The sequence below is a fragment of the Condylura cristata genome, unplaced genomic scaffold, assembly GCF_000260355.1.
Source record: "Condylura cristata isolate star-nosed mole 26May11 unplaced genomic scaffold, ConCri1.0 scaffold00007, whole genome shotgun sequence".
Lineage (NCBI taxonomy): Eukaryota > Metazoa > Chordata > Mammalia > Eulipotyphla > Talpidae > Condylura > Condylura cristata.
In genome coordinates, this window is record NW_004567108.1 from 54,213,352 (window position 1) to 54,226,417 (window position 13,066).

The following is a 13,066-nucleotide window of genomic DNA, read 5'->3' on the forward strand; positions in this document are numbered from 1 at the left end:
TCTCTAGGCTTCCCCCAAGTTACTGGTAACTCCCTGAAGCCAGAGTGATGGATATTTGCTGGTCTAGGCTCCACAGTGGCCTGTGGCCAAGCAAGTGTGGGGTTTTGGTAGAGAGCCAGGAGGCAAGTCACAAGGAGAATTCATACAGTGACACTGGAGGCAGACAAGGCCCGTCCCCCCAAATGTAACGGAAGTGACAGCCTGTTTTGAGGAGCCCCTAGATGCTGCCACAGCGACGCCGAGCACCAGGGAGGTCTCTTGCGCAGTCTGTGCACTGGTGTGAACACAGAAATGTAAACAGAAGTTATAAATAAGGACATGGAATGAGAGTTACCTTGGAGCCAAGCCACACTCTGAGGTCTAACCCGAGAGTCCAGAGCCCCCGCCATGTGTGTCAGTTCCTCCGTGTGAGATAGTGGGAGAGTTAGGAGTCAGTATCATCTGAGAATGAACTACTGAAGCTACATTGAACTTCTTTGGGTCTTCCTTTCCCTATCTGTAAAATGGAAATAAAAATATCGTCTTCATACCATTCTGTGAAAATTAACTAATGGACAGCGTCAGGCACAAGGCTTGAACTTAGAGGGGCTCAGTGATGTCACCTAGTTTTTCTCCTTGACCCAGGCTTCCTAGCCCTGCTCCCCAAGTGGGTCCTGATACCAAGGGGAGTGAGTCCGGGGGGGTGAGCTCTTACCTTTGGTTAGGGAGTGAATTCCCAGCTTGACTTGGGAGAAGTTCCCACTTCCAATTTCCCCTCGGATTCGGTAGAAGCCGACCCGCTTCCCCAGCGTGATCTCTCTCACCACCTTCTCGTCCTGCGACATGTCCTGGGTCAGCTTCTCAAAAGGTGTCAGCTGGCGAGACTGACCCTCCTCGTCGTCCTTGCTGCACTCTGTCTGGCAGCCGCTTTCCACGCTGTCCCGCCGGTCCCACCTGGCATAGTGGGTGTTCACCAGGCCACCTCCATTCACGTACACAGCCGTCATCATCCACCCCAGACTCACGTCTCCATGTCAGTGAAGGATCGCCAATCAAAGGCAGGTTGGGGAGGCGTGGAAGAGGCCCAGGGGTGGAGAGGAGGTAAGCCCTGCCAGAGATCTGTGTCCATGAGAGCTGGCCAGCAGGCCTGGGCACAGGGAGCCCCGTGTCAGTTTCAGCTGGAAGAGGGCACAGTCAAATGCACCAGCTGCGCCTGCCGACTCATTTGGGACATTTCACACCTGCTATCAAGTTGAACTCCCCAACTCTGGCAGGATGATCAGGCATACATCCAGTTAGCATAGCCACTTCCCAGAATGGGCTCCAGAAACCTTTCAGCTGGGCCTGCAGGCTGCTGCTTCTCCCGGTGGTTGTGTCCCAGGACAAAAAGCTCCAGCTTGTTATTTCCTTGGATGGCCAGAGGCTATTTCATTCAGGTGCATAGAAGCCTCTGGGAGGCCCCCCGGCCCCCATTGCTGGTGCTTATCTTGGACAGTCTTCATTTTCTGCTTCTTTTGCTGTCAAACAGCAGGGCTCCAAAGACCTAGTAATCTGGACCCCAGAAAAGAAGAAGCTTGCAAATCAGCCTTCTGGTCACACAGGCAGCGAGAGAAGGATTAAATCCCTGCAATGTCACTTTAGCTGGCCTTTATTTAGATGAGCCTTCCCCTAAGCTGTGAGCTGTCTCAAAAATTTGGCAGGTGTTGGTTCATCCTAAGAACAAAGCATAAGGACATTTATTAGCCCAACTTAATGTACTGTATCAGGTTTATAATGAATGTGAACCTTTTGTAAGCAGCGATCTAAAAACACTATAAATTTATGACTCACATTAGTAAGTAGACACTCGATTATATATGACTTGGTGAGAAAAGAAATGTACATAATCATACTCCTCAGCCTACATTTTAGAAAAGCTCCTCACAGCCTATAAATACTTCCAGCAAAACAATTTATTTTTTAATTTCTTGATGTATGTTGGGTTACTTTAGAGTTAGACTTTAAAATAACATGAGAGTAATGATGATAAAGATTTCCTATGAATATCAGTTTTCAAAAGTTCTTATGTTTATTCAAATAATAAGGTGCTTTTTCCTTTACATTTTTGTGCACTTTTTCCTGTTCAAGTTACTTCCGTTCTGTCTTTCCCTGTCATTCTATCACACCCTGTCATTCTATCACACCGTTTCATTTTTCTCCTAGGCTTATGCTCTGGGTATTTCTGATCAGGTGTCAACCACTAAGGCTGGCAACTTATTTGGAGGTACAGAAACAGGTAATGTTTTCGTAGGAGAAAGCCCGGGCATCCTGAGAGATCACTAGTGTTGCCCAGTTAGATGTCTTCCCGACTTTGCCCTGCACCTTCCAATGAGAAATAATCCATGCAGGGCCTTCCCTGGTGGCTTAATGGGTTGGGATGCAGCACTGCGAGCTGGCCACAGCCACTTCAGTGGAGTTTAATCCTGGCCCCGGAGGTGACCCACATGGCACAGCAGACCTCTCCTGTCTCACCCTCTGCTCTCCTCAGCAGTGTACTTCGCTGATCTGCCCATTCTGTTCCCCAGTCTGACTCTGGTGAATCCTCTCATTGCCCCTGTACTTCTGGCCTGTACCCCAGTTCCGTATGCATAAATAAATAAATCTTGAAAAAAAGAATCCATGTAAACCCCACAGCATGTCCCAAAATGTCTCATTTCCAGGAAGGTGGGAACTGATTTTAATTCATCTTTATTTTCGGCTCCCTGTCCCCCAAACATGGAGGTTGGTGGTACACAGAGAAAGTGTTTGGGTGCATAAAGGTGAACTTGATTTGTGATTTGAGTATTCTGAACCAAAATCTTGAGTTAAAACATGAGAGATTGCTTTGCAAATGTGAATTTCCAATTCTACTCAATGGTATCATATTATTATAATTAAGTGCAGAACTGCTTATATTGTCATCATGGTTACATATGTGGTTGTCAAATAAAGAGGAATAAGGACAGGAAAGAAGAGACCATTGCACAGCACTGCTCTTATGCCTGCATGGGGCGGGGTGGGGGGTGGGGGGGGAGCTAGAAGAAAGATGAGGATAGGAGTTAAGCACATCTCCAGGCCAGAGTCTGATAGGATGCTTTGAAAGATATTCTGAAGATGAAAGACCCTTAATTAGGTTGAGGAAAATTTAAATCCTTGGTTCTTAAGTTTAGTGGGATCACAGAATCCCTTTGAGATTTAAAAAAAAAAAAATCTATGACTTTATCCCCAGGAATAAAAGCACACATGCATAATTTGCTTCCAATTTTAAGGGGTTCATGGACCCCCTGAAACCCTTCCTTTTGCCTATGATTAAGAATTTCTACAAAGGTGATGGGATTTGGGGGCAAGGTGGCAAGAGGAAGCCCCTTAAACAGCCCTAGGAGTGGGACCAGGAGATTGAAGAGACGAGAACTTCAAGCAGAAGTAGAAATAGGAGAAGGAGCTGGCAGAGTTAAAAGCGAAGGTTGCAGAATCTCTGGTGAATCCTCTCACCCCCTGCACCTCTGGCTGACACCCAGTTCTTGAATGCATAAATGAATTAAAAAATAAATCTTTAAAAAATAAAAGCAAAGATTGCAGGAAGAGGCCCCTTGGCCATGGGTGTAATAAGAAATCTGGCAGAGAGTAAACCGTTCCTTGTGCTGAGGCCACAGTGATCCTTAATGTTTTTCCTGTTCAAACGCTGGATTCTCTGCCATAACTTCTGTTGCAGCCAATTGCTAGCATGAAGTGCTTTGGAACCTGTTGTGCATCTAAGAATAAATTAAAATGTCCTTTGACAAATAACAAAGGGGAAAAAAATCTCTACAAAGAAGAAGTGTAGTGTCAGATTACTAACAGAAAGAGCCCATATTGATAAGAAGTGGGTGACATGATTGTAATTCTGAAAGAAACATTAGCTTAACTTATGCAGAAAAGTAAGGATTTTAGGCAGGATGGGGTGTCACTCCGTCTCTGCAGTCTCCAGTCAGCTGTGTCCTTCTGGGCCCTTCACATACACCCAGGCTTGCCTTTCTCAGGACGCCTCACAGCATGCTGTCACTGTCCTGCACCCCAGCCCCAGCAGCTCCAGAAACCTGGGTTTTGTTCTGTCTCCCAGAGAGTGCAGTGCCTGGCATGGATTCCGCAAACATTTGTTGAAGAAGAAATGAACTTGCCAACTTATCGACCATGGCATTTGGGTGTGATTTAATAAAAGTAAGTATTTTTACTTACAGATCCACACATTCCCTTCAATGATCTCAGAAATCGTTTTTCAGTGCACAGCTCCCAGCCCTGGACCTCCACTGGCGGCTAGCACTCCTGGTTCTTTCCCCTTGTGTAGATGAAGGCTCCCCTAAATCCCAATGCCCTCTGAGAACTTCGGATAACACTGCTTAGAAATGCAAAACCTAACCCATATTGTCTCTTCCAAAGACAAAACTCGCTCCTGGGACCAGCCCTGACACCTAGTTCACTGCCGGGCTAGGGCTTCTCTGCTTTCCTGCCTCCCAGACTCTACCCAGGTGAACTCTGGGTCTTGACTCTATCCAGGCCTGGGATTCCCAGCTGTTTTTTTTTGTTGTTGTTGTTTGTTTGTTTGTTTTGTTTTGTTTTGATGCATACAAGAGCTGGGGTACAGGCCAGAGGTGCAGGGGATGAGAGGATTCACCAGGTACAAAGTGGGGAGCAGAACGGACAGATGTACTGAAATACACTGCTGAGGGGAGCAGCAGGTGAGACAGGAGAGGTCTGCTGTGCCATGTGGGTCAGCTCCCTGGCAGGGGGTTGAACTTAGGCTTCATTGGCTGCGGATAGCGTCACAGTGCTGTGCTTTAACTCACTGCACAGCAATTGGGTTTTAAACTCACGACACGGGTTCACTTTGGGAGCCCCCAGGAATGTCTCTCCTGTCACCTCCCAACTGATCATAGAGGGAGGGATCAGACTCAATGCCAATTACAGTCAGATCCTATCTTGGTACAGAGAGGCCATGCCCTGTGCCCACAAATTAAATTCTGGCACAATTACCTTTAAGCCAGTTAATAAAGCAATTATTTTGCCTTAATAACCAGGCAGAATTAATCTTCTATTTAGATTAAATAAATAAGTTTTTACAATTTTGCAAACATTGTTATGAGTTTGTATTGAGCATGAATGCATCTAATTGGGATAGCCAGCCAGCCACCTCTGGGTATTTAACCAAACCAAACAAAAAACACCTAACTCAAAAGAGATCTGCACCCCACATTAACTGCAGCATTATTTATAATAATCGAAGTCAGGAAACAAATGTCCATTGAGAGATGAAAAAAAATGTGATTATATTCATGGCATGTTATATAGGTGTGTTATATATGTGATATATAATGGAATATTATTCCGCCCTTTTGATTTTGACCAATTTTTATGGACACTAATGAGCCCTTTGAAACCCAACCCCTCAAAAGCACAGTCACACATCACAGCAGATCAAAGCTTGTGGAGGAGGGGGCTGGTCCGTAATTACCAGTTTACTGTCGTTACATAGCAATGTGTTAAATAAGATTAAAGAAAACAGTTCACTTGATAATTTATTTTCTTGACTTGCAAGCCCCTGTGAAGATAATATCCAAGTATCTTTGTTCTCTTTGAGTTTAAATTACAAACCTTCTGGGCAGAGCTCTCAGACAGTCTTTTCCTGGATGTGCAAGATGAGGCACTGATCTACCTTGGAGGGAAAGCTGCCTTTTCTCTAAATGGCAACATGTGCAAAGAACACCAAAATCCCATCGCATCCTAGCGAGGCGGGTGAACACTAAGGGAGGCTTGTTACCAAACACGCTTGATTTGAAAATCTAGTTCAATGTTTAAAATCATTTGCACTATCTTAACCTTTGATCTTAGCTCTTTTTTCTTCAGCCCACATGCCCAGCTGTCCATGGCGGGGAGGGGTGGGGAATTTTGAAGCAAATGGAACAGTGTAATCTGGCGTGCCCTTGCGACGAAGAGCGTGCGGCTCCCGGACACCACCTCGCCCTGGGCTCCACCGACTACTTCCAGCCTCTGGCCCACATGTCTCCACACATGCTCGCCCTCCACACCCGTCCACCCCGCCTCATGGGCTTACTTCAGTTCTTCCACACCGGGCCCTGCCACACTTGAAGTTCCCTTGGCCGTCAGGTCACAGACTCACTTGCCTGGGAAGGTTGGACACAGGTGTCTGCAGGCTCTGGGCCGCCCATACCAGGCAGGTCGTGGCGACTGTGAAAGCGTGAAAGCCGCGTGTGCTCAGGCAGCCAGCGGGACCACGCTGCCGGGCAGGCTTCCTTCTGCACGGCCTTTTAATTCTTTAAAAGCAACTGGAAATCAAGAAATTTGTGCTTAACTCCCCCCTTTTTTTTTTAAGATTTATTTATTTTTGCTTACAGAATTGGGGTACACGTCAGAGGTGTGGGGGATGAAAGGATTCACCGGAGAAAGAGTGGGGAACAGAACAGGCAGATGTACTGAAATACACTCCAGAGGGAAGCAACCCCGGGTTCGGCCTGTGGGTCAGCTCCCTGGCCAGGGATGGAAGTCGCCCTGCCGTGACTGTGGACAGCTTCCTAGGGCTGTGCTTTAACCCACTGCACCACCAGGGAGGGCCGGTGAACTCTCAGTTTTAAAATAGTGGGTTAGATTTAAAAACAAAACAACCAAACAAAAAAGCTATGTGTTCATAGCTTTTTGACCTATCAATTCATTTTTGGCCTTCCGGTTACCAACTTGAAGGCTCTGTTCCAGGTTTTATGGGAAAAGGGGGAGGGGCATCTACAGGGTAGAAGTCAAATCCATCTGGGAAAGGAGTGTGTTTTGCCCTTCTTAGACACTTATGTGAGTACTTTATAGTCCCTTGGTATTGTAACACATCAACACAAAGACACAAACAAAATCTTACTTTTGTTTGTTTAAATCACTGTTGTCCAAGTTTATTTAACTAGTTAATTCTCACAGAATTTCTTTTTGTCATTGACATTTTTCTCACAATTCTGACTTAAAGTTACAAAATTCTCATGAACTGTCAAATATCTGTAAGAGCTTAAAAAAAAATCATGGAGGGCCACCCTGGTGGCACAAGGGTTAAAGTCTCAATCATCAAGCTATCACCAGCCACTGCAGCCTGAGTTAGAACCCCCGCCAGGGAACTGACCCACATGGTGCAGCAGACCTTTCCTTATCTGCTTGCTGCTCCCCTCAGCAGTGTGTTTCAGTCAATCCCCTGGGGCTGCTCCCCACTCTGCCTCTGGTGAATTTTCTCACTCCCTCTGGCCTACACCTCTGTTCTTGTATGTATAAATAAATAGAAAATAAGTCTTTTAAAAAATGATGGAGGGTCCTCCCTGGGGGCATAGCAGGTTAAAACACTATGAGGCAATCCACAGCCACTGTAGCATGAGTTTGATCCCCTGCCAGGTTGCTGACCCACATGGCACAGCAGATCTCTCCTATCTTACCCACTGCTCCCCTCAGCAGTGTATTTCAGTCAGTGGGCCTGTTCTGCTCCCCCCTCTATCTCTGGTGAATCCTCTCACTCCCCACACCTCTGGCCTGTACCCCAGTTTGTCTATGCATAAATAAACCAATCTTTAAAAAAAATAAATTTTGGAAAAAATGCAGTATAGAATAACAGAAAACAGATTGACTTTAATACACAAATGTAGGACACTGGATAGGGTCTAGGACTACATAGCAGTTATTTAGTAATTAGGCATATTCTAACTTGGGGAAGACGTAGTGTTTTAAAAAAATAAAAATGTTTAGGGCCCTTTCTGGTGGCACAACGGAACTATGAAGCTATCCATAGCCACTGCACTGCGAGTTCGATCCCTGCCCAGGGAGGTGACCCATGTGGCGTGGCTGACCTGTCCTGCCCGCTGCACCCCTCAGCAGTGTATTTCAGCCTATCTGCCTATACCTCAGTTCTTATATGCGTAAATAAATAAATATTTTTAAAAAGGAAAGAAATGTTTAAGAGACACAAATTTTATAGTATTGACTATTTTGTTTTGCTAAACCTACATAAAATTGGTATTTTGTGTACTTGAACATGTAAAAAACTTGGCACAATAAAATAACAAATTAGTTTTGTGATTCTAACTTTAAAAGAAGAATTAAATACTCAATTGAGACTTTGATTTTAAATTGAAACTGAATTTTATAAATAGCCTTGGAATGCATTTAAGAGAACTTCCATTTTATCCAGTTTATATGTTTAAATCATTCTGTAAATTGTTGGTTTTGGAATTTTTTCATTAATCAAATAAAAAACTTTAAAAGAAAAATGAAGTAAATTATATGATAAATATAGCTCAAAAGATTTAGTTTTAAATGGGATCAAACATTAATCTTTAAAAATGATTGTTATATGAAATGATCTCTCTGGAAATTGCCTCAGAATCACCATGAGTGGAGGGAATGGCAGACATTTAAATGAAACAATATTGGCCATAAATAGACCATTTTGAAGCTGGGTGATGAGCACATGGAGATTTGTAATGTCCTTTGTATTATTTGTACCTTGTGACTGTTAACAGTTAAAGATTTTTCTACCAGATGGCCATTAAAATTCACTCGATCATACAACCAGGAAACAGTGTGATGAATGATGGGTGAATATGTGACCGCCCTGTGAGATGAGGTGCTATTGCTCCCTTTTTATAGATTAAAACAACCAGAACACAAAATTTAAGTCAGTTAAAGTTAAGAATGTTGCCCTGAGTATCTCCATCTACAAGGTGGGACTGATGAGTAACCTTATTACCTGTGAGCCCAGGAAGAGGTAGACTCACATTCCATACAGGTGGTAGCACTCAGGTTCTTCCCCCTCATGATTTTAATGTCATTTACAACTAATTTCCAAAATACAACTCTCCCCATTTTTTCTGAGGGAGTATGTCTGCCTCCCCGCCACTAAAGACAGGCATGGAGACACCAGAAGGGACCATGGACTGAATCACGAGCAGGTCGCTTTAAGCAGAAAAACAAAATGCATCCTTCATCACCTCCAAAATAACTAAGTTAGGAAACAGTTTGGGAACATTCGTGCCTATTTACAGTTCATGGTTTATTTTTAGGGTATTAAAAATGCTTGCAAGTTAAAAAGGAAATTGCTCTTTTGCTGCCTCCAAACTTTCTTCACCTTCAGTGTCTGTGCAAAGGTTGGGGGATGGCTTTAGGGGTGCCAGGAACCAAGGTTCTCCTTTTCCACTTGGGCAGAACGTCAGGAGGGTCCATCAGGGCTGAAGCCTGAAGGCCATGGCCAGGGGAAGGGAAAACTGTTGCAGAACAGAGGCTTTTACTTTCCCCATCATAGTAAGTTCCCCATTATAATAAGTTCCCCATCATAACAGGAGGAATCGAAACCTTTATTATTAAGAGCCTCCCTGGCCTTGTAAGTGAGCCCCTGACACAGCATAAGCCACACATCTGAGAATTCTTAGATATTCACACAGTGACGGCGGTGAGCGAGAGAAGGTGGTGGCAGAGACAGAAGAGAAATTAGTAAATGTGAAAAAATGAAGAAGTGCCCACACACAACAGCAATCTGAACTAGAAAAATAAACACTAGGGGGGGGGAATGTAAGATCTGCATAGTTCTGAAGATTCAGTATTGTACTAGAGATGGCATTTCAAACCACAGACCAAAGATGATTCAATACATGCCTTTTGTAGGTACTGAACAGAGATGGCTTATGCTCTCCCGTGACCTCAAATTCTCCATCTGAGCCCCACTTTCTTTGATGTACAAAATTCAAATTTTCTGAAAAGCCACACAGGCTGCGGCTTTTCCAGTGATGTCACTATACTATGACACACCCCACCGTTCTGGCATCTCTGGTGGGTGTTGGGACAGACCTCAAACACCTGTGCATATGTGTTGCTTAAATGCATAGACAACAATCTGGATGTGTAGACTGAATTCTGGATGACAGCTGAGTAGGGATGGGGTGGTGTTCAGATGGGAGTAGTGAAAAGGGGTGTGGTAGATGCTGTAAGCCATACCCCCATCTCTCTGTCTTCCTTTGCTCTCTGGTAGTGGTTTCTCAGCCTTGACCTGACCCAAAATCCCTACCGAGCTTTTTAAAAATGCAGCAACCCAGGCCATGCCCCCAAAGATTCTGATTAAAATGGTCTTTGGGGAGGAAGAACATGCCTTTTTGCTGTTTTGTTTTTGAGATTCCCAGGTGATTCTGTGAGCTGTCAGATTTGGGAACCACTATTCTATAATTATTATAAATTATACATTTATAAAAGATTTAGCTGGGCACACTATCCTGAGCAAAAGTGGTGTTGAGGCAATTTCCAGTTTGTGCCCTTAAAAGGAAAGAAGCATGCCTCTCTCCCTTTCTTTCTTCTCATCTTGCTGACTAGAATATGGACTTGGAGTGTAAATGGAACGAGCCTTCCTAGACAAAGATGGAAGCCACAATTGAAAATGGCAGAGTGACAGGTGCAAAGGAGCCTGGACTCCACCCCCTCAGTCACTCTGGCAGCCCCCAGTTGCTTGTTTGCAAATTATGACGTACATGTGCTGCTTATAAATGCATAGAAGATTCTCTCTTCTTTAAGCCTCAGGTGTTCTCACCTTTGTGAGAACCTAATATTTATACAGCAACCCAATATTTATACAATTAATTTATACAAGTTGACACAGTGCTGTTTCTGTACACCATGTTTCTGTGTTCTTTGAATGTTTATAATTTGTATAAATTCCTTTAAAGTTAGACATGTATATATCTAGGTGGATGGGTAGATAGAAAGTGTGTGGGTCTGGAATTGAGTAATAATTGCAAACATTTCAAATTTTGTTTTTCTGCCATCTTGAAGTATTTCAAATTTTTCATACCTTCATGGAAAGCAAGATCACAAATATTTATTGAGGTTCACTGTGTGAAAGGAACAAAGGTAATGTGAATAAGTAGGTCATTGTTTTTGGAAGTACCCTATTTACCTAACAATGAATTTATTGTCACAATTTCACTTCCAAACAAAATCACCATCCCCACTTTTCAAGTAATATCTAAATGCCCTTGGTTTGAAGTTGAACTTGGTAAAATTTGTGTGGTTTTGTAGCTTTATGCAAGCTATAAAGAAAAAGAATTTAATGGAGGTTGACCTTAGTACATTTTCATTCATGTAGACAATTTGTTTATATTTCTCTATAATTTGAGTCCCATCAAGGAGGGGGTCATGAAAATTTGATCTCTTTCAGAGTTATCAGTACATGAAACAGTGAGTGGGAGAAGGGGTTTTTTTTGTTTGTTTGTTTTTAAGATTGATTTATTTATGCATACAGAACTGGGGTACAGGCCAGAGATGTGGAGGGTGAGAGGATTCACCAGAGACAGAGTGGGGAGCAGAACAGGCTGAAGGATGAAGTGCACTGCTGAGGGGAGCAGCGGGCAAGCCAGGAGAGGTCTGCCACTCCATGTGGTCACCTCCGGGGCAGGCAGGGATCGAACTCATGCGGAAGTGGCTTTAGCTTCCCAGTGCAGTGCTTTAACCCACTGAGCCACCAGAGAGGGCCAAGAGAAAGTTTTTAATATTTTTTGGTGCGAGATTCTCCCAAACCAAACACCAGATGAGGGGGTGGAGGAAGCACAGAGCACTGGCTGAGGGTGAGCGTGAGTGTGGGGTCTGGGCTTTCCTACATGTGCCTGTGTGATGGTGAGCAAGTCCCTCCCCCTCTCTGGGCTGCAGTGACATTTCTGGCCAGTGACAGTGGTGGACCACTCAGCTTCTATAGATTGCTCCAGCCTTGCCCTTCTGAGATTTTCACAAAAGAGGGTGAATCCCAAAATATGTGTTTAATAAACAAAAACCTTCCTTAAGCCCAAGTGCCACATTGCCCCCTTCTGGGCCTTTGTCATATTCACATGGGTACCATTAAAGACGCCTTGGCCTAAAGTAGTCCTTCAGAAAGCCAGATTTGAAGAGTTTCTAACAGCAGAATTAGAAGCCAACCCAGGAAAGGAGAAAGGACATCAAAGAAGCAGGTGTGGACACGGAAGTGGGACTCAAGAGAGTTTTGCAGTTTTGTCTCCCCCTAGTTCCCCAATATAATAGAAATTATTAGTTGTGTTTTTCCAAGTGCCTATGCTTTACCAGGAATCATTGTATTAAAAAAAAAAATCCCAGCTATACCTAGAATATCTGTGTCCAAGTGGCTCCTGTTTACTCCCACAATTTTACCCTTTTCCTCTATAAATCAGTCCTATCTTGTGAAGATGGTTCCTTTCCTGTTGCCTTCTAGAAGTACTTTGATTACTCCTAACTACTGTTACTATCTTGGACCTATAATCTGGTCCTTGACTTCCTATTTTTTCCATTTCTTCTGGGAGTCAAGTGTTCTCACAAGCTGTCCCTTAGAGTAGGGGTCACACACAGAGCACCATACCTGTCCCCACTCTCCCCCATCACATGGAACAGTGCTGTGCACATTGGACCTGACAGCTCACCAGGTGGCTGCCTCTGCACCCACATCCTCCATCTCGCTCCTCATTGGGGGACCTGTCTCCTGTGCTTGCTTCATATTTATTCTATGGTAGGCATACCTAGATTCTGATTTTCTTCCGACTTACTTCTTTCACTTCTTAGCAAAACATTCTTCCAACTGAAGTCCCAAACCTTGGCTCCTCTCTCTTTTTTTTAAATAATATAATAGCTTATTTGTACATTACGTTGTGCCTTTTTCCATCTCAGTTGTAATCCCCGTGGGCTTCCCATCACCAAATCGCAGGTTTGCCATCACCATAGTCCAGGGCACTTCCCCCACCCCATTTTTGATCCCATTCCCCACTCCACCCCCATAAAATGCCTTGACTCCTCTTTATCTTATAGCTCCTGTTCAATCTATCAGAAAATTCTATGGGCTCTTTCTTCCTTCAAAAGCTCATAACCCAAATCATAATCATCCCACTATTGCCACTGTGCCCAAGACACAACAGGTTTGGGTTCAATTGTAGTTACAGTCTAGTTTGTATAACTGGTGGCAGAGCTTCTGTTCTTTAAGGATATGGAAACTGAGACAAAATCAGGTAAATGACTGGTCTGGGATCAGTCAGGGTAA

At 44.0% G+C, this 13,066-nt stretch overlaps 1 protein-coding gene across 1 annotated transcript in view; it reads right to left on the reverse strand.

Annotated features, from left to right (window-relative positions):
- The window catches only part of NIM1K (NIM1 serine/threonine protein kinase), a 20,141-nt gene extending 18,956 nt beyond the window's left edge, over positions 1-1,185 (reverse strand). Inside the window, exon 1 of the mRNA XM_004678342.2 lies at positions 695-1,185. Within this exon, the coding sequence (XP_004678399.2) occupies positions 695-989 (295 nt within the window). The 5' untranslated portion in view covers positions 990-1,185. The remainder of the gene's footprint in view (positions 1-694) is intronic.
- Between the last annotated feature and the right edge of the window lie 11,881 nt (positions 1,186-13,066).